This window comes from Callospermophilus lateralis, chromosome 4, assembly GCF_048772815.1.
Source record: "Callospermophilus lateralis isolate mCalLat2 chromosome 4, mCalLat2.hap1, whole genome shotgun sequence".
NCBI lineage: Eukaryota > Metazoa > Chordata > Mammalia > Rodentia > Sciuridae > Callospermophilus > Callospermophilus lateralis.
The window spans coordinates 154,246,715-154,271,406 of NC_135308.1; the positions used below are offsets into that span (position 1 = coordinate 154,246,715).

The window sequence follows — 24,692 nt, forward strand, 5'->3', positions numbered from 1 at the left end:
AATAAAGTGAAAACTGCCTTAGTGTTATGTTTCCTTTGCTACCGTCTAGTCAGTTGTGCAACACGTGAAAAGTACACTCTACCTAGTTCATCCTTGTATTCTTAGTATCACTGAGTAGATGCTCAATAAACAATTTGGAGAATTTAGTGAGCAATGATAAAGAATGCAATGAAATTACTGATCTCCCTGCAGCCCTTATTTTCTTTCTTTGTCATCATGATAGATGGAGTCTTATCCAGGAAACGGGGGAAGAGTTGGCTCTGAGGGAGCCCTGCCAATCATGTCATGACATCACCCCAGCCTTGCTGGTCAGATGGCTTGGTACTACACCTTGAGAGACACTGTCCCACAGCGGACTGACATTCTTTCATCCCAGAAATCACTGTCTCTCAAGACTATTTGAATATGCCAGAAAACAGCAATGACCAAGTCCATTATCTGTTCAAAATCAGAAACCCAACCTTTTTTGTGGGGTCCCCAATGCCTACTCTCAGATGTCACGAGCTGTTCCTTGAAATTTCGGGCCACTTTCTCAGAACAATGTTCTGTTTAATGAATGAAAATGAAGACTGTAGTAGGCCCAACTTCTGATTCTTGGAGTTTGAAATGAGGGTTGGGGTAGTTGGTAAATAAATGACATTTCACAAATTTTAAGGGCATTAAGCTGAAAAATAACCTGTAGTTGTTTTCTAAAGAGGATAATGCACATACTCCATGAAGGTAGGACTGTCTAAGCCCTACCTTCTGAGCTCATTGCGGTATCCTATGGGAAGGTAGGAGCATAAACAAGTGGAGAGACGTGAGATTTGAAGCCATTCAGAATGGGGTTATAAGCCCAACACCGCCATGAATAATCTGTGTGGCCTTGGGCAAGTCACATAATTTCTCTGATAGCCAGCTCTACTAGATAAATAAGAGGGAAAATCAAACCTTTCTTATAACATGGCCACGAGGATCCCACAGTGGTAGCCACCATACAAGTCTTGGCTGAATCAATGAGATCTTACTATGCATACCAAGCGTGCACACGGGCTGTGTGTGTCTGAGATGGGATTTTAATCACGTTCCTTCCACTGACACAGAGCTCCCTAAGGGCCTGGTGACCACAAATGGGGCCTCAACTCAAGACAGTAGAGCTTTGAAAGGAACAGTGTTAAGGTTGGGATTGTCCTTCCACAGTGCGGCACAAAGAAACCATTAGTCAACTGCACCGGATGAAGCCTAGAAACCCAGCCATCTGGCTCCTCGGGCTCAGATCCTCTAGTCTGCCCGTTTCCTATCTGCGTCCTTCTCTCTGGGGAGGGAGGAGCATTGCAGGTATGTGGCTTTGGCTTTCGAACAAGTAGGGTTGGGTTTCGATTCTCGTCATCCAGTGGCTATGTGAGTTTGGGGAGGTCAGTTTCACAGAGCTCACTCAAGTTTCCTCCTCGATAAACAATCATATCCACTTTGCATCTGCTCCCAGGGCCCGATGAGCTAAGGATACAAGATCGTGCACGTAATGGCTGATTCTGGACAGTGACCATGATAAGGGTTAAGGAGAGAGCCCTGTTCTTCCTCTCAGCAAAAAGCCAAGACAGGATTGTGATCCTGTTCGTTTTACCCCAGGGAACTGATACCAAGGAACACCATCCTCTGCCCCAATGGTGGCTGTCCCCCACACATGAGCTGGAGCTGGCAAAGATGACTGCTCCCACTGCAGGTTCTGGGAATTCGTGTGGTTGGCTCCGCAGACCTCGGCGGCCTCCACTGAACTCAGTCACTGGGATTGGTTCATAGCATCAGGCACCTGTCTTTCTTTGGGGGAAATGAGATTTTCTCCTGTTGGTGGGGAGTGTCATTTTCTGCTTCTAGTACATTCCGTGTGAACGAGGCTTCCTCATCTCCCCATTTATACCCATCATCTCAAAGTAACTAGCACCTTCTTTCGTTCTTAGAAGTGACCCAGTTTGGAGGACAGATTTTATGGTCACTAGCTATGCCCATAAAAACGTTAGCAAGAGCAAGGTGGCTGAGCATAATTCCAGTGCCAGGACAAATTAAAAAAAAAAAAAAAGCTTTAGGGAATTAAAAATTGATTTTTAACACCGAGGAACTGGCATGACCAGCTGATTTTCAACTTGGCTCAAGTAGCTGGTAATGATTAATTCAAGGTAAATCTGCTCTCATGGGCCTCTCTAGGGAAGGAAGAGAAGTGTGTGTGTGCGTGTGTGTGTGTGTGTGTGCGTGCATGTGCAGGAGAAGGCAAGAGGCAGTGGGTGCTGCTTATAAATATTTCTCCAGCAGCTCTTGGTGGGGGAGATCACCAAGAAGTGAAGTGGAGAGAGAAGCACACAGACATCCTCGTGGCCTTCAGGGCTGGCCCCAGCACGTCACCAAAGAACTTGGACCTGAACGTGTGTTTTGAATGCTTTGGGTGCTGTCTGACTCTTCACAGTGCGCATGGATTACTTCTGTAGTAACGCATGCTGTTTCTCGCTCTCTATCTGTTTCTACACACAGATGTAGATTTACCCACAACTGTGTGAGAATTAGTCCTAACTGCAGTTTTCCCATTTCTGCTCGAAGGCTCAGGTTCACCTCCACTTGAGCAGGTAACACAGGCCACTGCAAAATCAGGGATGTGTGACTGGCAGGACCACGAGGCCCATGAAGTTCGTTTTTCTACTGATTCCCACGCTTAGCACATGGGGTGCAATGAAACCCCAGACTTCAGTGGTGAGAGCAGAAGCTAAATGGAGAGTTTGGCAATGGCTTGAAGGTTAGAGGGTAAAGTGAGACCTAACCTCAGGCAAGGAGAGAAAAGAAAGGCTGAAGTTCAAGCTGCCTTTCGAGCTCACCCTGTGGGGGTGTCTCTGCAGCTTCCTACAGGAGCGAGGGGAGGGAGCGGGAAGAAACAGTCAGTACTTTCCTTTATTGAGGGCTGCTTTCCCTGGTCACATGGCAAGGCCATACCGACAGCCCAGCGCAGGGCAGGGTGTCCACTGTCCTCATCAGTGTAAACACAACATTAATACTGAAGAGTAAAGAAAACGGGTAAAAAGTCCAGTGTCTCCTCGATCTGCGGAACGGTGAAGGTGCCTGACCCCTGGACAGGTCCCCAGGGGAGACTCAGGTCGCCACCTCTTCCCATCCACAGGGAAGTGGGCAAGAACAGAGGAACCCCAGCTCCATCCTTTTCCCGGGGGCCTCCCCCAGGGTCACACGAGTGTTCAGAATCGGGCACCCGGGAAGGCCTCCAGTTCTTCTGAAGGCCTGAGGGCTGTCCCTTCTGTGTGCACAGAAACGGTTCCTTCAAAGCCCTTTCCTCGTGACCCAGCCGCTGCCCATAGGAAACGTGACTGCACGCCAGGAGCTGTGTCTCTGCAGTCCCCATCGCAGCCCTGGGTCCTGGAGAGGGGGCCTCGGGTGAGGAGCGCCAGCTGCCCAGGTGTGAATAGTTGCTGGAGATTCCTGTCCTCCTCATTGGGCCACTGCTGACAGGGGACGTTGGTTGAGGCAGTTGACTGTCCTTTGGAGCCTGAGAGGACCAGATTTTCTAGTTTGGATTCCCGGACCCAAAATAAACTTAATCCCCCAAACTAAAGCAAATCAAAAGAAAACAAGAGTGACTTTGAGGATAAAGAGTCGACCAGCCCAACTCCAGGCCCCTCTGTATCCAGTGTCCCCACGGGTTCTTCCCAATGGCTAGTTCCAATCCTTGGTTACCCCTCCCCTTGGGTGCCGAACTACCCTGCAGGGTAAAGGAGGTCTCCTCTGAATGACGAGATGACGTGCTCTTATTTCCCGGGATGAGTAAACCCCACCTCCAGCTGCCAGGGGACCCATGACTATTAAAAAGCCATAAGAATATCTGGAAGCCCTGTCTTGGTTTGTGGCTTTGTGGTAAGATGATGACCCCTTCCTCGCTCTCCCCTCTGGGTCCCTTCTTGAGGAGACTTGTGTCGCCAGGCCTGGGAATTCCACGCCCTGGGAATGCCAAACTCTCTGCAGCTGGCTGCGTCCCTGTCAAATCTCTGCAGCGAGGGAAGCCCGGCAGGGCCAAAGGGACAAAGAAAAATGAAACCCCAAAAAGCTCAATTTTGACTTTGAAGGCTGGGCCCCAAACAGCCAGTGGCTCGTCCCCTGTGGCATGTCTCTCCCTAGCGGTGGCCTCTTGGTGCTAGCTGTTGTTCTCGGCCGTGAGATATTTCAGGGCGGCAAAGCCATAGCGGCGGGACATGTCCTGCTGAAACTCTTCCTTCAGGGTTTTGAGACAGATGCGGTATTGCTTGTTGGAACGGAACTTGGTGATGTCGAAGCTGGGGGCGTGGGGCATGTGGATCATGTAGGCGTTGGGCAGCACGATGAACTCATATTCCTGGAGAGAAAGAGAAGGGCAGAGGGTGACGCCGAGTTCATCAACCACCTGGGGGACAGCAGGCGGCACGGGGACAGCCTGACCCCCACAGGTACTTGGGGCCGATCTGAGCCTTGGGCTGCTCATCATCAAGGTGCAAGTAATGACATCTGCCTGGATGCACCATTGTAGGGACAGCGCTGAGCTGGCCCCCAGGCCCCTCAAAGGCCCTGACAGACGTGAGCGCACACCCATGTGGTCGCTCTAGGATGAGGCAGCATGGGACGGTCTCTTGTCCCAACAACTGACATCCACAGATCAGCTCAAAACAGGGGACCAAAAAAATGAAGAAGAAATAAAAACAAACATTGCACAGGACTGAAGCTTTTCAAGGACAAAGCTGTCCCCGACTCCTCCTTCCTCCGAGCCCTGTCGTCACAGAGTGTCCTCGACCTGGCAGAACCCAGATAAAAACTCAGTCCAAAAATAAAAGGCCTGCCTCTGAAGAGCCAAAATTGGTGACACAAATTTAGGACACGTAACTCCCAGGAAACGCAGCACGCCCTCCGTCCGCCTCTTACTCCTGATCCTGGTCATCTGTTTCCTCAGCTCAGAGCAGAGGAGGATAAACCCAGAGAGGTCAGCTCGGGACAGGGGACGGCGCCTGTCCCAGGTGGAACACCGAGGCAGCAACACTGACAGCTGAGCAAGGAAGGGGTGGGAGAAACCGCGAAGAGAAAATGCGAGAACTCGCCCAGCCGGGCTGTGTCTGGGGCATAGGGACAGAGCGCCCCGAGAGGACCGATAGCCCCCTGGGCGCGGCTCTGTGACCTGTCAGGTGTGCCCCCATTAAGTCATGGAAAGGTAAAATTGTGTCTGATGTGTTCCCGGCAAAGAAAGGAGAATGTTTAACACTGTTCTGCTAAGCTGCAGAAACAAAGTACCGCGAGATGAGCTTTCTTTGAACCGCTTCACCTCACGACCTGGCTGGACGCTAGACCACCATTCTTTCAAGCACCAGTTGAGGCTGACGCCATGTTGCAGCCCGCGGGCAGCTCTGGGCTCCCACCAGGTGCTATGAAAACAGCTTTCTGTCGTGCAATATGGACACTGTTCTAGCACCTTCTTCTGACTTCAGCGGTTCTCAGGCCCAGTGGTTCTCAGTCACCTGGGACTGCTCTCAAACTCAGTGGGACCATCGCAAAGTCCTCATGGTGACGCTCATGGAGGGCCAACACGGAGCATCCAATCTCTACTTTTCCCAAATCTGGGATGTCTTGCTAAGGAATAGTTACCCTGTGCTTGAGCCGGAGGTGGCTGGCGAACTGCACAGAGAGAAAAGACGGGGGCTGGGGCACTCAGGCATCCTCTCCTGACTGGACCAGAGCTCCTGGCTGTTGTTGGCTTTCTCACATTTGCAGGTTGTGCTAACGCAGCCTCACCCCCTTGTCGAGAGACCATCTACAACTGAACTACTGTGGCAGAGCTGAGCAGTAGCAAAGGGGACAAAGCCCCGAAATACTCTCTGGCCCCGTGCAGAACCCTTGTTTCTCCTATTAAAATTTGCAAAAGACTTCTTTTGAAGCAGGTGCTCAGTGAGCATTAGCTGAATAAATGAAGGGTTTCAAAACTAGGGCTGGGGCTGGGGCTCAGTGGTAGACCGTTTGCCTGGCATGTGTGAGACCCTGGGTTTGATCCTCAGCACACACAGAAATAAATAAATAAATTAATTAAAGGTATTGTGTCCAACTACAACTAAAGAAATTTTTTTTTTTGCTTTCCATTTTTTAATTATTTTTAAAATTTTTAAATGTTTTAATTAGTTATACATGTCAATAGAAGGCATTCATGCACTTTGGTATATCATACATAGAAGGGATATAATTTTTCATTTTTCTGAGTGTACATGTTGCAGAATCACATTGGTCATGCAATCACATATATACATAGAGTAATGATGTCTGTTTCATTCTACTGTCCTTCCTATCCCCACATCCCCTCCCTTCATTTCCTTCTACCTAATCTAAAGTAACTGTATTCTTTAGTGCCATCCCCCTTACTCTGAATTAGCATCCATATATTAGGGAAAACATTCAGCCTTTGGTTTTTTGGGATGGGCTTATTTTGCTTAGCATGATATTCTCCAGCTCCATCCATTTACCAGTGAATGCCATGATTTCATTCTTCTTTAAAACCATTTTATCTTTATCTTCTTTATCCATTCATCTATCGAAGGACACCTAGGTTGGTTACGTAGTTTAGCTACTGTGAATTGAGCTGCTATATACACTGATGTGGCTGTCACTAAAAAAGTTTTTAAAAATATTTTTAAAAAAGACTAAATGTTGCCTAAAAATCACCACTCTTTTAGTTAAAGGTGAGCTGGGCCTGTGGTGAGCTTAGTGCCAAGCACATGGAACCCTTAGGATGCTCTGTGTCCCTTCTGCCACTCAGAGGCTGAGTGCTGAGCAGTATCAGGAACCTGACTCTCGTACAAGGGTGGAAGAAAGTAATGGCTTGAGAACCACAGCCTGAGGACCAGCACTGCCAGGTTCTCACTCTGGGTTCTGAACACATCTTGCTTCCTCTTCAGACCCTTCAGCTGTGAGATTCAAGCCTCTGTCCCTAGCCCCAGCACCTGCGGACGCTGCTCTCACCTGTGCATCCAGTTCCATGATGTGAGCCACCTTGTTCCAGCCGAAGCCCACAAACCTCCGGTCGTACTCAGGGCAGTCCTGTCGCACCACCACGTACGGCTCGAAGTCAGCCTCCCACTCAACCCGGTAAGGCGTGGTGGCGGTCCGCCACTTGGCAAAGTTTGTGGGTGCGTGGCCTTTTGTCCAGACGTGGTACCTGGGCACACAGAGGAAAGCCCTGGGTGAAGGGAAGGAAGAGGCCTTTCCAGAGCTGGCTGATTTGAGGAGAGAAGAGATACCAGTAGGTGGGCTGCTGCATCCCTGCAGAACCATGCTCACATCCTGACCCAGGGCCTGGAAATGTGACCTACTTGGAAATAGGTTCTCTGCAGATACAGTCAAGTCAGGATGAGGTCAAGATTAGGGCCCACCCTAATCCAATGGCTGGTGTCCTTATAAGAAGAGGAAAATCTGGACTCAGACACACCCTGGAACAATACTATGGGAAGATGGAGGTAGAGATTAGACTGAGGGACCTGTCTGCAGATGAAGGGGTGTCAAGGACTGCCCACAACCACTGGAAGGAAGCAGAGAGAAGCCAGAAAGGGGTCTTCCCTAGAGCCTTTTGGAAAAGCATGAACCTGTAGATACTTTGACTTTGGTCTTTTGGCTTCCAGAATTGTGAGAAAACAAATTTCTGTCATGTGAAGCCACCTAGTTTTAAGGATTTTGTCATAGCAGCCCCAGGAGACTGATACCATTGGTTGTCTACATCCTTCACTAATGAGATGTTCCCTGTGAAAAGGTTAGTGAGCTCCTGGGAGCTCTGTCATTTCTGTGGAACCAGAAATGTGGATCAACTACAGGTTGATCTTGTTGACAACTGCAATTATTCCTACTGGTGACTCTCTGGGGCATAATCTTGGGACATAACCTATGAGTAGGACACCACTCTTGTGATTATGCTACATTATACAGCAAAAGGGAGTTTTGTAGACATAGTTAAGGTTATTAATTGAATGGCCCTGGATTAATTAAACAGGTGGTTATGGAGGTGGGTCTGACTGGATCCCATGAACCTTCAGGTCTTGATGTAGAAGGAGGAGCCCTGCTGAGAGCAGAGGGTTCTATGGGGCCACAGGACAGAGGACTAGATTCCAGGAGCTGAGAGGGGTGATGGCCAGCAGCTAGCAGAAGCACAGGGACCTCAGCCTGCAATCACAAGAGAAGGAATGGCGCCAGCAGCCCCGGAGCTGGAAAGGGAAGCATGTGGGCTGGAGAACTGTGGCTTTGCCAACTCTCTGGGTCTGGACCAGACTCCATGGACAGTGAGGTCATAAATCTGTACTTTTTTAAGCTGCTATGTTTGTGGTATTTTGTTCTACAGCATAGAAAATGAATATCACCATATAACAATGGCAGGAAGCCAGTATTTATTAACCCTATATATTAGAACTATTTTTAAAAACATGCACGTAGCATGTGTGTGTGTGTGTGTGTGTGTGTGTGTGTATTTTTTTGTTTTTATTTTTGTTTTATACCAGGAATTGAACCCACGGGTGCTTAACCACTGAGACACATCCCTAGCACCCCTCCCTTTTTTTTTTCATTTTTAAAATTGAGACAGGTTCTTGATAAGTGCTTAGAGCCTCACTAAGTTGCTGAGGTTGGCCTTGAACTTGTGATCCTCCTCTACAGCTCTGAGCCACTGGGATTACAGGCATGTATTGCTGCACCTGGCCCATACAGATTTTTAATTCTTACAACTTACCCAACATCAGGTTATAAATCGTACAGTGGTGGAGCTGGGATTCAAGCTCAAGACTAGCACTCTGACCCACTTTTGGAAAACAGTCTTTGTACGTCACCATTCCCTACGCTCTCTGGACAATGGAGAAAGCACTCAATGGTTGCACTCAAATTGAATAATGGAGTTAAAACTCGTGGGGTACACAAGACAGGAGTGTGGAGTGGGATAGGAACACTCCACACATAGCTCTGGCAGTTGCAGGGGAGACAGAATGGAGGGTGGGAACCCGACAGAGGAGCTGCAGGAGAAAGGAACAGGAAGTGCTGGCTCTCATCTTCTTAGGGAAGGCTCTGTACAGGCTGAGGGTGGCAGGGTGTGCTCTAATGACAGAACGCGACTGCTCCCTTCATTTGCTCGTTCCTCACTGACACTGCACTGTCGTCCAACCCTCAGTGTGGCCAAATGGGCACTGACCAATAGGTGGGTTTTCATTAAGATGTGCTGCTGGATGAGACAGGCAGGCTGGGGAAGGCAGGACCTTGACCCCCAGCCCGATCACTGCAGTGATGTCCACCAAAACCAGTCACTTAAATGGAAAAAGGCTGAGTAACGCTGCTTTAGTGGAGTGTGAAAAAGAATATTGTGACAGCGGTCAATCACGAGCCTCAGCCAAAAACTAGGCCCCCAAATAGCTGATTTTCTACTTGTCATTTTGTTGAACAGCTACTCTTGACACTTAGTGCCTTGGACAGAATCTGCCCAGCATGGGTGACGGCCAGGAGCCTGTATTAGGTTCCAAACACAGCACAGTCGAGTCTTTGGGCCAAGGTTCAAATCCCACCTCTACCACTCAGGAGCTGAGGATCTTGCATAACAAAATACTTTTAACTAGGCTTTGGTTTCTTCTTGTGTCAGCTGGGGTAAACAACACCTATCCTGTTGAATTGCCAAGAAGTTTAAATGAGATGATGGGAAGAACTTGGCAGAGAGCTGGCCAGAGACATTAAAAAAATACTAGCTCCCTAAAGGCAGTTTAACACAATGGTTTAGAATGCTGGTCGTGGGTGTGCATTCTGTCATTCAGCAGGTGTCCACAGGATAACTCCCCTGCACCTTTGTTGCCTTGTCTTGGTAAATAAGGAAATCATAATCCCTGGTGATTAAGTGAATTAATTCACATAAAGTACAAAGGGCAGTGTCTGATGCGTGGTGATTCCTTGAAAACTGAGAACATTCTCATTATTTTTCCTCCTTCGCCTCCTGAATAGGATGTCAGTCCACAGTGGTCTCGCTGTCTGTGTTATCAGTGTACTGATGAATGTTTTGTTTGTTCTCCATCTTTCGAATCTAAATTCTGGGCTTATTACAATACACAAAAGAGAGAGAAGGGAAGGGCGGGATGGGTCAGTTCCCTTCGTCTGGCTGAGCAGAGAGAAGCTGCTCAGTCTGGAACGCTGACAGCGTGCTGAAAGGCTGGGCCGAACAGGATGCAGGGATGTTACAATTAACCTGCCATTAAAGCAAGTCACAGCTTGAAAACTGCCCCCAGGAACCTGCTGTCAGTCCAACAGACACTGGACTTCAGGGCATGCTCTGAGACGGAGACCAGCCACATCAGGCAGCGTCCAGAACAGGGCTCAGATGGCTGTTTCCTGGCTACACCTCACAGGACGCTGTTGAAAGCGATTTGGGACACTTTGAGCAGAGGTTCTGAAGCTCAGGTACACGTCAGAGACACGGGCAAGGTCAGTTCCAGTTCCAGGGTTTCTGATTCTGGACTTCTGGCTGGAGCTTGAGACTCTGCATTTCTAACAAGGACCCAGGCGATGAGATGCTACTTTCCCAGGGTCCTTGCTCTGAAAGCCACACCCCAAGAGGACGTGGAAGGGTGTCCAGGTGTGGCCGGGAGTTGCTTTCAGCTGCTCAGAGGCTTAAGTGTTCATTACTTGGAGAGCAGGTGACAAAAGCAATCTCTCGGAGGGAAGGTCTGTAATTTAGCACTTGGCATGGTGGCTTGCAAGCTGTTAGCGGGAGCAGTAATCACGGACACAGCAGGCCGGACCCCAGCTCTCACGCCCACGGACATGGCTTTGAAATGATTTCTCAAATCACCTGGGGTTGGAGATGGAAGGAAGAACATCTTGGAAACTTGCCAGGTGTTCAGCCACCAGGTTATGGCAACTGCAGCGGCCTCAGGAGTAGGTTTTTACTCTGCAGCTTCAAACGTGGCTTCGTGTGAGCAGTCAGGACTCAGCAGCCCGGTGCTGGGTCAGTGAAGAGCACAGGTTCAGTGGTCCCTCAGGCCGGGCTGAATCCTGGGTCTGACATTTCCTGGCTGCTTTTCAATGGGCAAATTATTTGACCTCTCAGAACCTCAGGGTCTATTTGTTTCTTTCCGGTATCTACCTCGGGTTTGTTCTGAGGATTAATTGGGCTGATCACAGAGCCCGGTTCATGCAAAGCACTCAACAAATGGCAGTTGGTATTATTTCTGGAAAGCAGTGGTTTGGGGGGAATTAGCCCTTCTGGGTTGTTTTCCAGAATTCTGGGAGGAGGACAAAGGATGGGGTGCGGTCCTGGCACCTCCAGGGCTTCTCCATGCTCCATAAAATGCACAAAACCAGTAATTTCTAAACTGCTGAATGGACATCCTACTTGATGGAGTTATTTTCACAAAATAGTTGGAGGAAAGCTTTAGAAACTTCTAGAAGCTGTATGAGATGAAAACCTAAGTTGCTATGACTACATTCTCTGCAGGACAATTCAGACTGCCTAGAGCTGTATGCTTTTGAACTCCAAGGAAGTGCTGACCATTCCTACATTGTTTCGGTGGAGGATTCACTTTAACAGAAAGCAGGCTGAAGCACAGCTCTCCTCTGACTGCTCAATCAAGAGACCCAGCAGGACTCCTACTCCCCTGTCCCCCACTGTCACACATCATGCTGCCTGGGCCTGTGCTCCGGAGCCAGAACCCATTTGCACCTGTGCTGTTGCCGAGTCTCCTGGGGCCTTCTGGATGTGAAGCAGGGTAGCCCCCTGCCAGGTCCCTGCAGGACGTAGGTCCTAGGAAATGAGGGTTTTGTTTGCTGCTGTCACTTGGGCAGCAGGAAAGTCAGCTCCTGAAGGGGGTCTGTGCAACTCTGGTTTCACCTCGGTGACTTTAAGTTGAAGTAGCTACTGCTCATCGCAGTCCCAAAGGGCTTAGAAAACATACCACTCACACCAAAAAGAAAAAGGGAACACCCAGGCTGCTCACAGAATGAATCCGTTTACCCAGGGAGGGAATGCCCCAAGGAGAATTCGGGTCAGGAGATGGAGAAGGGGTCTGAGTTCAGTTTAGAAAAACATGAAAAGAAGCATGACCGGCCTTCTGACCTAAACCTGCCCGTCCACCTAGACACACACCTGTCGTCCATGTACAATGCAAACTATGTGCATTGGCAGGGGCGGGGGGTTGCAAGGACATTGGCTTTAGTTTTGCCTTCCAATGGACCGATGCATACTACCCCCACCAACTTCTGGGTCAACATCTTTGGTGTCTGGGTTTCCCAGGAGAGAAGTCCTTTAGGGACCCCAGAGGACAGCAGTGAGGGCCACTTACCTGAATGTGAAGAGGGTCCCCATGTCCAGCATTGACAGCAGCTCTGCTTTCGACTTGGGGAAAGACAGCCGGTAGCGCAGTGTCTCAAATGCAGGGACAATCATCGCTTTCTTGGTATTGGCGAGGTCAAGCTGGATGACAGACTTCCTGGAAAGAGGGGGTGGGCAGAGAAAGAGTGGGTGTTTGTGACTCCAGGCCAAAGTCCTTCCCCGGTGAGGGTTGGTAGTGAATGGCCCAGAGAGGCTGAGCAGCTTCCCAAATGCTGCACAAGAGGAAGGCCTGGGACCGCCTCCTGCACACTTGCGGGTGCTCCTTCCAGAGTCAGGAGCAGCAGAAGGGCTCACGGGACTTTCTACCCCTCCTCCCACTGGCCACCCAAGAGCAGGTGGCCACAAAGGTGGGGAGAGATTCACCAGCCTGTGACTTCTCAACCCTTTGAACAATCTGGACCCTGAGTCTTGAAAGGAGCCAGACTTGTGCCCCGGACCCCGACTGTCCCTACACAGCCAGCACCCAGCCAGGCACGTCAGAGCTCTGGTCCGCCACGTGACGGAGGAGAGTTCTGCAATCTCTCATTGGCTCCGGCCTCCACACCCAGCCTTCAGCTCTGCTCCTTAGAGATGCTCCTGGCCTCTGGATTTGTCTGTTCTTCTCCAGCTCCGCGGCCATCCTTGGAAAGGGAACCGAGGCTCAAGGAGGGCCACCCGGCATGATGCTTTGAGTGAGCACAGACTGGATTTGAATCCTGGTAATGCCACTTAATGAGTCTTGCCATCCTGGCCAAGTCATTTAGCTTTTCCCTACCCTGGGTTCCTCCAGAATGGTGGCAATAGTGTCTGCCTCCTGGAGGTCCTGTGAGCAAGGTGACGACACTGCTTGGCACACCTGGTGCAGGGCAGGCATGGAGACTGTCATTACTCCCTACCTTGATCTCTATGATCTCTGTTGGCTACGAATGTGGTACTTCATTCCACTTTCCTGCTCAGACCACTGACTTCTGGGTCTCAATGCCTCATCACTGAGTTAATCACCAGAAGAGAGCAAGCAGCCTCCTTTGGGGAAATAATAAGTACTTGAAGACATTTTGAAAAATACTGGAAGAAGCACCCTCCCTCCCCATAGCCTATAAGAGCTTATTGCTGTATTACGAAGGTCACGCCACTGAACAAAACTTTGAGCCTTTGTATGAACAGGGACTAAGGCTGATCTGCAAAGACTAGTCCTACTATCAGTAATTACGCTGCCCCAGTTCAATGTGGCACAGAACAGAAACACAGGCCAAGAAGGACATTGGCCAGGCTTGGTGTCAAGGAGCAATGAAGGGGAATGTGGACCAGGTCAGAATGTCTTCTGAAGCCACTCTGGGTTCAGGGTTCTTACCAGCTCCCTTTGGAGAAGAGGTAGCTGGAGAGATGAACTGGAGGCTCATTTGGAACCCTTGGAATGTCATTTCTAGTTCATTTTTATTCTTATGCTGAAGTCAACTCTACACCGGGTGACGTAGAGTCCTTGTGTTACTATTTCAGAGGAGAGCTGTAAGGATGGCAGTGAGAGAGAATGGGGGTGAGCTATACTTAGCCAGTGTGAGGGCCAGAGGTGTGAGTCAGCCTGTCCTGGCCTGCTTTGTCTGTCTGAACAATGATGCCAGTTTTCAAACACTCACGATTCCCTCCTCCACGACGGGCATCTAGGGTCCAGGCAGCATCTCTTTTATATCCAACTTATACTACATATGGCAGAGCTGTGGCCCTTTACCTGTTCCCTAGGAAATGTGGACCTTATCGACTGAGTCCAGGTGGTAAGGACGGGACATGAGTCAAAAAAATTATATTCTCTCTACCCCCTCTACTGTGATTCATTTCTCCCCCTTGTTTTTTTTCCCTTTCCCCTCGCTTCCTCTTGTATGTAATTTTGTAAAACCCTGAGGGTCTCCTTCCATTTCCATGCAATTTCTCTTCTCCCTCCCTTTCGCTCCCACCTCTCATCCTTGTTTAATGTTAATCTTCTTCTCATGCTCTTCGTCCCTTCTCTGTTCTTAGTTACACTCCTTCTATCAAAGAAGACATTTGGCATTTGTTTTTTAAGGGATTGGCTAGCTTCACTTAGCATAATCTGCTCTAATGCCATCCATTTCCCTGCAAATTCTATGATTTTGTCATTTTTTAATGCAGAGTAATACTCCATTGTGTATAAATGCCACATTTTTTTAATCCATTCATCTATTGAAGGGCATCTAGGTTGGTTCCACAGTCTTGCTATTGTGAATTGTGCTGCTATGAACATGGATGTAGCAGTGTCCCTGTAGTATGCTCTTTTTAGGTCTTTAGGAAATAGACCGAGAAGGGGAATAGCTGGGTCAAATGGTGGTTCCATTCCCAGCTTTCCAAGAAATCTCCATACTGCTTTCCAGATTGGCCGCACCAATTTGCAGTCCCACCGGCAATGTACAAGTGTACCCTTTTCCCCACATCCTCGCCAGCACTTGTTGTTGTTTGACTTCATAATGGCTGCCATTCTTACTGGAGTGAGATGGTGTCTTAGGGTGGTTTTGATTTGCATTTCTCTGACTGCTAGAGATGGTGAGCATTTTTTCTTGTACTTGTTGATTGATTGTATGTCCTCCTCTGAGAAGTGTCTGTTCAGGACCTTGGCCCATTTGTTGACTGGGTTATTTGTTTTCTTATTGTTATTTGTTTCTTATTGTTTTGAGTTCTTTGTATACTCTGGATATTAAGGCTCTATCTGAAGTGTGAGGAGTAAAGATTTGTTCCCAGGATGTAGGCTCCCTATTTACCTCTCTTATTGTTTCTTTTGCTGAGAAAAAACTTTTTAGTTTGAGTAAGTCCCATTTGTTGATTCTAGGGGTAGAGAGAGAAGAGGGGAGGGGAGGAGAGGGGAAGGGGGATAGTAGAGGATAGGAAAGGCAGCAGAATACAACAGACACTAGTATGGCAATAGGTAAATCAATGGATGTGTAACTGATGTGATTCTGCAATCTGTATACGGGGTAAAAATGGGAGTTCATAACCCACTTGAATCAAAGTGTGAAATATGATATATCAAGAACTATGTCATGTTTTGAACAACCTACAATAAAAATTAAAAAAAATTATATTCTTGGGTCAAGATGGCAAAGCCCCTGGGACCTCAGGGCATGGAAGAAAGTGTCCCTGTGTTGGTGGATGGTTGCTACTCATTTAGCGAATACTGAGCACCTACTATGTGCTTGGTCCTTAGAGACACAGGGTAACAAACAGCTGTCCTCAGCAGTGGTGGTGTTTGCATCTTGTCTAAATGACTTAATATGTTAAAAGCCTGAGGATAAGTATCTCTAAATTGGGGCACAAGATGCATCTGCAGCTGGTGATTTTAAGATATGATGCAACGGAAATTGGAGACTGAGAGGGCTGAGTTATAAAGGGGTTCATTAGGGAAAAACATATGCACACATGCACACCATAGGTACAGGGATCTCTAAATACCAGGTCTTCTACCCATGTAAACCTCAAATAATTACTATTACAGTCACAGCTATTCCAGCAGCCATTTTTGGGAGTGTCCTGATTAAAAAAAAAAATAATTGCCCCTTTTATTGTGGCCAGTACACTTAGGAACAACTCACAGAGCTCTGCCTGGATCCCTGCACCCCTGGCCAGGGCAGGCTGTTTAGGGGTAGACACATGACACAAGCTGAATGAGTCTAGTTCTCACCCTTGGAAATATACACAGAAATAGAAACTGGGAAACTTTACAGCTGACTTGCGCTCTGTCAGACAGGGCACTGCGGGCTTTGGAACTTCTGCTGCAGAGGCCTAGAGCTGCCCTGGTTAATTTCATGCTTCTGTATTGTTTTTCCAAATCCTACTTTGATTCCATAAGATGTACCACCCAATTTTTTTGTTTCTTTTCCTTTAACTTCTTTTTAATTAAACTACCTTGCATTGGTTTCTGTTCCTTGCAATGAAACAACCCTAATCGATATTCTGCAATATCCAGAGTAAATAGACCTGGAGAGCAGCAGGCCTTACAGATGGAGCCTTCGCCGGCCTTATTTCCCTCTGCATGGACAGCATCAGATTCTGGAGGACTTTCTGCAAATTCCCTTTAATCTCCCTGAAATGCAAACTGCCACAAAGATGGATTTGTCACCAGATAGGTCCATTTCAGGCTCCATTCAAGGAGGTTTCGATATTGATGCCCTGAAAGTATCTCATTATGAGGCTGTCTCAGCAATAAAGTGGCTGCAGGGCCCGGACTCTGAGCACATCTGTTTATTGAGGAGGTAACGACAGCTGGGGTCCGTCTGCAGCATGCGCAGTTGGAACATCCTGCCTCGGCTGGGACCTGCTGGCCTGGGGTGAACAATCTGTTGCCAGCATTCGTCTGCTGTGAATTTTCTGGAAGCCAGGGGGCACTATGGTGTGCAAGAAGGCGGGCTTAGGAGCCAAGAGACCTGAGTTCCAGGTCCAGTCCTGATAAGCTGAGTGACACTTCTATCTTCTATTGCTGAATCTAAATTCTTCACACTGAAGCTTTTGGAAGGCAGTCTTGTGGAGTGGTAATCAGAAAATCCTGGAAGCCAGGTTTGACTCTATCAGAGATAGCCTCCTGGGCAAGTCACTGTAACCAATCTGGGTCCCAGAGTTTATGCACGTGTAGAGCATGTTGATGAGGAATAGCAGAGTGTATGTGGCAGTGCCTGGGGCCAAGCCCAGCCGGAACAGAGCACAGAACTCACAACTGCTGCTTACAATGGTTCGTTTTATATGTCCACTGGACTAGGGTACTGTGTCTGGTGTTAGCCAAACATTAGCCTAGATGTCACAGGGAAGATACTTTGTAGGTGCGAAGAACATCTACAACTACTTTAAGGAAAGATTACCCTTGATAAGGCCATCAGTTAGCTAAAGGGATAAGACAAATACTGAGCTTTCATGGAAAAAAGTATAATGTTATATCATCTGCACACACATGTATGAAACAACGAAGCCCACCATTATTCATAATTATAAAGTACTGATTAAAATATGGAAAAATATAAAATAAATACAGAATAAAAATAGAGAGAGACAGACAGAGAGAAGGAACTCAGCCTCAGGAGTTTAACACAGAAATTCTTCCTGCATTTCTCACCTGCTGATCTGCTCTATGGATTCCAGACCTGCCAACACTCACAAGTACGTGAACCAATTCCTTAGACCCTCTGTATCTTTTTCAATCCATCCATCCATCCATCCATATCTCTAGATCTCTCTGTGTCTCTATCTCTCCCATTGGTTCTATTTCTCTGGAGGACCCTGGCTGATACACTGCCTTGCTTCTTGTTCAAGATCCTTGCCAAATGTGGAGAGAGAAGGGGCAGAGTAGTCAAGAGGAAAGGAATCTCTATGGATTAATAATTTTTAACTCTTGATAAATATATGTAAATTTTCTTCATCCCAAAATATAAATCACTTTTCACTAATAGTAGTAACATTAGAGTGTCTGCCTTAAGGAATTCTTGCTAATATTTTAAAAAAAAGATCCCTGCAAAATCATTCATAAACCTATGGCCACGTTTTGGTCTGAGGAACTCAGGCTCATCGACCCGAGCACCGGGGGACCCTGCTGAGAAGATGGGGAACACCCACACATAAGTGTCTGGGAGCCCAACTGCCCCTCTTTCTTCTGACCTTGGGCACATGAACAGCCTTCTAGTCACAGGTTCCTCACCCACAAGTGAAGATGGGGACGCTAGCTCTGGCCTGCAGGGTTCTAGAGTCTCATGCGGTGCCTAACTTAGATTAGCAATGCATCCTCTTCCCCTTTTGCAGCTCAGTGGGCTGGTGGGCTCAGGGCGAGAGAATGGGTGCGGGCAGGGGACAGTCAGAAAGGTAACACACTCCTTGCAACAGGACAGTTTTTGGCTTGCTGGCTGCTCATCTATGAAAACGGAGGATTGGACCTTCATCTCCCGCCAGCCTTCTGAATCTTTCTTCATGTCCAAAACAACCCAGGTTTTTCAACACAGTAAATTCACCTCTTCCAGTGCGGGGTGGCTGCCTGGCAAGGAAACCATGTGCTGGGAGAGTTCATCTGCCGAGCCCTGAAGCTCCTCTTGGGTGTCTCACATTCCCTCGGCCCCTTTCTCCCAACTCACTCGTGTGCCAGGGGTTCCCGCCCCTCTCCCGAAGAGCTGATGGGCAGGGGCACCACGAGTGAGTCCAGAGGCTTCCTAAGCCCAGTGAATGAGTGGAGGCGGTGAGGTCGCAGCCTCCCGCGAAGCCCGGGAAGTGGCAGAGAAGGGCGGACTGCCCGCTGGACGGGCTTCCTCAGCGCTCAGGTCCCAGACCCCAGACAGACCCTGGCAGTTGGCCTCACACACTCTCCTCCCTCCGCCTGTCTTTTTAACTTTGTCCTCTGCCTGCAGGCAGGGTCTGTAACCAGGGAAACGGCCCAGGTCCCTGGCATGAAGAGGCCACGGGACGTCTCAGAGGAGACAGGGAACAGCCACAGTGCGCTTCCCAGGACCTCGCCTGTCAGGGTTTGGATGTGAGGTGTCCCCCAGGAGCTCACGTGCGAGACAGTGCAAGACGGCTCAGAGGAGAAGTGCCTGGGCTGTGAGAGCCTTAACCCAATCAGTGGTCACTCCCTGATGGGACTCGCTGAGTGCTAACTGGAGGTGGGCAGGTGAGCAGGAGGAGGGGAAGGGGCGTGCCTGTGGGGTAAATATTTGTATCTGGCAAGTGGAGACTCTCTCTCTCTCTGCTTCCTGGTCACCCTGTGAGCTGCGTCCCTCCACCACACTCTCCTGCCATGGTGTCCTGCCTCACCTCCAGACCTGAGGATGGGCCTGCTGTCTATGGACTGAGACCTCTGAAACCGCCAGTCCTCAAACAAACCTTTCCTCCTCTATAGTTGCTCTGGTCGGGTCGTTTAGTCACAGCGGCAAAAACTGACTAAAACATCACCTCTCTGGGTCACCGTGGAAGAGACCGTGGGCCCTGGAGCGTGATGGGCACCCTGGCTACCGACGTGCCCTCTTGGTTCTGCGGCTCTGGTTCTGGGAGACGGGGTGGATCGCAGTGTTAGTCCGGGAGGGCGTCTGTGGGGAGATGGATTCTTAGTGGAAAGGGCCTTAACAGAACCCGGCAGACGATGATACACAGCACACACCAGGCTTTGTTATAATTGCTTCCCCTCCTCTCACACCGGCAGCCCTGGGTTACAATGGTGACCTCAATCCTGGCCTTGCCTGCTGCCTAAGAGGTCCCGCCAAGAGCTGATTCTGCCACTTTGTTCTTGTTCAGTTACTTGTTCTTTCCACAATGCCCAGGGCTGTCTGTGTACCTGTTCCTGCCCTCAGGGAGCGTACCTCGTAGTGTGTGGGGGGAGATACATAGGGAGCCAGCACAGTGGGTGAGCTATGTGTTGGAAAGTGACAGTGTGTGTGTGGCAGGGAATGTAGCTGTGGAAGGGGCTTAGGAGTGCCTGAGGTGGGGAGTGGGCGACGAGTGGTCAGGGCTGGCCTCACGTGAGCTCCTCTGCGGAGCAGGTGGGGGGCAGGTCACGTGTTGTCTGGGGTCAGAGTTTTCCAGGTGCAGCAGAGCTCACTGTGAAGCTGGAGTGTGCTCAAGGGACAGCACGGAGGCTACAGTGACAAGCTCAGAACGAGGAGTAGGGAGGGTACTAGACATGGGGGCAGAGAGGAAGGGGGGAGCACCGCAGGCTTTTCCCCGAAGGTGGGCAGGACACCCCTTCCCCCAAAGATGCCTAAGGTCTAACCCCAGAAATCTGCCTCCTTGCCTCCTGGAGACCACGCACACTCCGTGGCTCATGGCCACTCACACATCAAGAGGGAAAAGAAAAGACGTGTATCCATGAGGCATCAGCAGCCGTGAGGTGCTGCCGAGAGGCCAAGTACAACGAGAGGTGGTGACTGACGCTGACTTGGGCAGTGCGGAGTCACCTGTGGCTTTGCTTTTGATTAGTGGCACCCGGAGGAGCACTGGGAACAACCACCAAGACCTGGAAAGGGTGGGTGTGATGGCGATGCTGTCTAGACTGGCGCCCCTCTAGCTCTGCAATAATGCAGCAAGTCACACAAGGGCAGGATTGGAGAGCTACTTAGGAACAGAACCCGGACCCCACGCCATCACCTCATCCCCCATCCTGAATGCACACTGGTGGCGAGATGTAGGCCTGGCTAACGTAGCAGAAGTAGGACTTGGGGACTCATTTATGGCAAAATCATGCAGCTAAGTTGTAACAAGTATCTCTTTTGTTAAAAAAAAAAAAAATAGTTTCATTTTAAGTGACCCAGGGTGGAGGAAATTAGCTTTTGTGTTTCCTAGGGGAGAAAATGAGTAACACCCCATGACCCATGCCTGGCCCTTTCATAAAACTAGAAGGACGCATGCCTGCCTGTTAGACCCCTCCAGGAGTCTCAAGACTGAGCACAACTTAACTGAAAACAGGATTTGAGTCATTCGCCTGTTCCTACCAAGGACGCACAACCCAATTCCCACCTCTCTGCTCTCTCACACGTTCTACTATGCCCCCTGCTCCTGGAAACAGATTCTTCTCTGGTGCGGGCTTAAGTGTCACAAACTCAACTGGATGCCATCTCCAGGAAAACGCAGTTAGAAAAGGAGCCTGCTTCTCAGGTCCAGAGAAAGGAGAAAGCACAGTCCTGTTTCAACAGGAACAAAAGGGTTGGAAAGGACCTCCTGCCGGCTCTGCTGTATCAGGGACCATCTCAAGCAGCTGGGGGCGGGGCCAGTGCTGTGAGTGAGTGGGGGCGCTGGCGGGCAAGGAGCAGGCAGGATGGCCCGGGGCAGCAGCCACCAAGACCCTGCCCGGCACCAAGGCAGCTGCTCTTCAACTGTAGCTCCGTGGCTGCCACGTGGAAGTGTGACCACATAGTCCAGTGTGTCACCAGAAGCCGACTGACATGATTTTCAACACACCAGGGCTGAATGTCTCCCCAGGGGAGGCCGGTTTGAAGGGGGGCTGAACCATGAGACCAAGAGTGATCTTTTAAATCAGATGATGTAGATTCTATCTTGACTTCACCACTTGGGTAATTGCATAATCAGGGGCAATTTTCTTAACTCTCTGGGCTTTTGTTTCCTTATCTTGATAATAATACTTTATGGACTTGGCTATTAAGAGAACTAAGTAAGATAATATATTCTTAACTAATGAATATTAATGAAGCCAGACACAGAGACATGAGGTACCGAGCAGAAAGAATAGACATAACCTCAGTACGGAGCTCTAAGTGTGGTGAGAGAGGGAGCCGGAGACCTAGGGCACCCAGAGCTGTGCTCTGACCAGAAGCAGGGCTTAGCCAGTCAGGAGAAAGTGTTCCAGTACTTGCAGAACTCTGGCAATCAGGAAGCATATGACATTCAGCAGAACTGAATCTCCAAAAGCAGGCCTGGTATAATGTAAGTGATTGATAAACGGTAATAACTGCTAAAGAATATTGTAGCTGGTCAGTAAACAAAAATAAGTGCTTCAGTGTATCTGGACGAAGCACTAACTCAGCACAGCATTTGTATCACTGATTAAACGTCAGGGCGACCTATGACATTGGTTGCCCTGACGTGTTCTCAGTTGACTGATGAAGATGCAAAGCTCAGAGGGCTGAGTACATCAGTAACCACTGAGCAGCGGGCAGGTACCACCATCACATGACAATAACAATGACAGTAATAAGGACAGCACCAGTTTAGAATGAACTGGGAAAGACTGACAATCACACATCTACTCGGCCAAGGTTGTCAAACGTGGGGACTCCTGTCTGTTTTTCCAACCCTGCAACAGAAGCAATGAATGTCTTGAACTTCAAGGTCAAGGGAGCTGGTGGGAGAGTGGTTAGCAAAGAATGCAGGGAGCAGGCAATAGGCCATGGCCTGCTTGCTCAGGTAGGTTTCTTAAAGGACAATGCTGCCCACATGGCAGATCCCGTCTCCTAGGACTGACTAGGACCGAGACCAGGAAACAAGCAGTGCTTTAACAAGGTGGGGTGGTGGGGCAGGACACATGGGCACTGGCCCCTTGTTTCCTTTCTTCACCACCATGAGCTTCTCAAACCATTATCATCTGTCTTTGACTCCATGATCTGGCTAAGGTCAGCAATGTCCTCTCCCTGTCAAATCTAACTTGGACTTTTCCTGATTCTGCCCTTGGCTCCAGAGACCACTGTCCTTGGTTGGGGAGAATTCTGCAGAGCACCTTGCTTTGACCAAGGTGACTGCTTGGAGCATCTGTCCTCTTGATACTGCAACCACTTGGGACCCTCCCGTTGCCCCCGCTCCATCTCTGCCCCCGTGAAGGTCCACTTCCACGGCAGGATGGGCTGTGCTGCTTCTCTGTGTAGCGGTAATGAATGACAGAGGCTGACACAAGTGACAAACTGGTGAGAGCCACCGGGCTGGAGGCTGGGCTGCTACAGAAGACCAGGAGAGGACCCGGCTTGTCAGTGTTAGGAGCCCCCCACTTCAACAGCCCAGTTCCATGCCGTGACATGCCTGAGAGCCCGTGAGAGCCCGCTGTGAGATCAAGCCCAAGTTGGAAGGGAGCCAAGTGGTTCTTGTACAAGTTCCCAGGGACTCCTACACGAGTGATACTAAAAGGGGACAGGAGGGAGGAGAAATTCAGGCTGGAGCGTGCTTCTGCTCTCCCCCACGACAGCCTCCCTCTGTCTCAAGTTTTTCAAAGCCAGCGGGACGAGCTGGTCCCCCTGCACATGCCCCCTCACCTCTGCTGGCTTTGCTGACTCCCCACATGTCCCCCTTAATGACAAGTCTGCATCTTCCTGGGACTCGCTCAGCTAGGACCACTGTGTCATTGATGATGGCCACCTGCTCATTATCTATCAGCCCTGCTGGGCTTGCAGCTGGGGACAGCCTTGGCCATGGTAATTTTTTAGCTCTTGCATGGTGCCAGGCACACATGAGGGACTCAGTCAGAGTACGGGGATGAAGGCACTGAACACGACCCCACACACTGCGGGGGCGGGGGACGGCACTGTGGAGAGGGCTCTTTGGGAATGACAGAGACCTGGGTTGAGAGTGTATTCTGCCACTTGAGTCCAAATGACCTTGGGGAAAGGATCTACGTTTTAATCTTCTCACTTGTATAATGAGAATAAAAGCACGCGTCTACGACTAGGTTGTCACACAGAGGTAGCACTTGTCCAGAGCCTCACACAGAGGCTGCTCCACGGGGCACTTGGAAACATTTGCTGCTTCCTTCCTGGGTCCTCTCTAGATGGCTGTGGCCTCATGTCCTCCATGATTCTCCTGGGGCATAGAGGGACAGGGTTGGGTCATCCTTGTTTGAGGAGAAACCTGAGACTTGGGGCTGAGATGTAGCCACAGTATTTTGATTTCAGGTCCCTCTTGGCACAAGGCCTGGGTGTGGTGCAAACCGAGCCAGAGAGCAGGTGGTCCGTGAAGGCTGTGTGCAGTGTGTGTGTGTGTGTGTGAAAGAGAGAGAGAGAGAGAGAGAGAGAGAGAGAGAGAGATATGCTGGGAGACCCCTTGTCTCTAGCTGTCCCCCACAGCTAGCGCTCTGCCCAACTTCAGTGGTGCTTGATCTAAGCATGGCTCCCCCCAGTACGGTGGGAACCTTCTGCACCACTCCTTTGAGACCCCAGCAACCCACCTCAGGGCGGGAATCCAGAGGCAGAGGAAGGAAGGCGCAGAGCGGGGTTGTGCCTATTGTCTGTGCAGGGGACTGTGGAGGCAGGACTCGGCACAGCCTCCTCATCCTCCTTCACACCCTCAAACGTGGAGGCCAGGTAAGTGTTTGCTCAGCTACTGGGAGAGTTGCCTAGGAGATGAGCTGGCAGCCAGGACTTGGGAGGTAGGTGGGGACAACAGGTAAGACTCATAAGTGAGGGAGGCTTCCCACAGAGGGGTAACTGCAAAATAGGCACGCAGCACATGAGGGCAGACAGGGGCACAGTCCCCTGTGAGCAGGAGGGGCTTCCTGGCCCCTGTAAGATCTGGGTGGTTTCTAAATAGATGGCATGAACTTAGCCAGAGGGAGAACCTGTGAGTCAGGGAGGGGAAGGCGAGAAGGAGGAACTAAGAATGAGCTTTTGGGGGCAAATTTCAGAAATAACAGTAAGAGTTGCCATTTGTTGAGCATTTGCCCGTGTTTCCAGCTCTGCGCTGTAGACTCTGTCTCCTCACCTCACGCAACGCTCAACGCTCAACACCCTACTAAATGCCCCTACTGTCCAGTGTTTACACGAGGAACTAGTACATCCCAGGAAGCACCCTAATCACCAGCAATGTTCAATGCAGCCTGAGGTCACGGGAGGTGACAGGAGGGTAGCTCGGGGACAGATCGCCTGGATTCCTATCCCAT

General features: G+C 49.7%; 1 protein-coding gene across 9 annotated transcripts in view; it reads right to left on the reverse strand.

Annotated features, from left to right (window-relative positions):
- Nucleotides 1-2,895: 2,895 nt before the first annotated feature.
- Large1 (LARGE xylosyl- and glucuronyltransferase 1) overlaps nt 2,896-24,692 on the reverse strand; it is a 492,360-nt gene continuing 470,563 nt past the window's right edge. For all 9 annotated transcript variants that reach the window (XM_076855085.2, XM_076855088.2, XM_076855087.2 and 6 more), the window contains 3 exons: nt 12,327-12,473; nt 6,997-7,192; nt 2,896-4,360 (listed from right to left, as the gene is read on the reverse strand). In XM_076855085.2, coding sequence (XP_076711200.2) covers nt 4,163-4,360; nt 6,997-7,192; nt 12,327-12,473 — 541 coding nt within the window. In that variant the 3' untranslated portion in view covers nt 2,896-4,162. The remainder of the gene's footprint in view (nt 4,361-6,996; nt 7,193-12,326; nt 12,474-24,692) is intronic.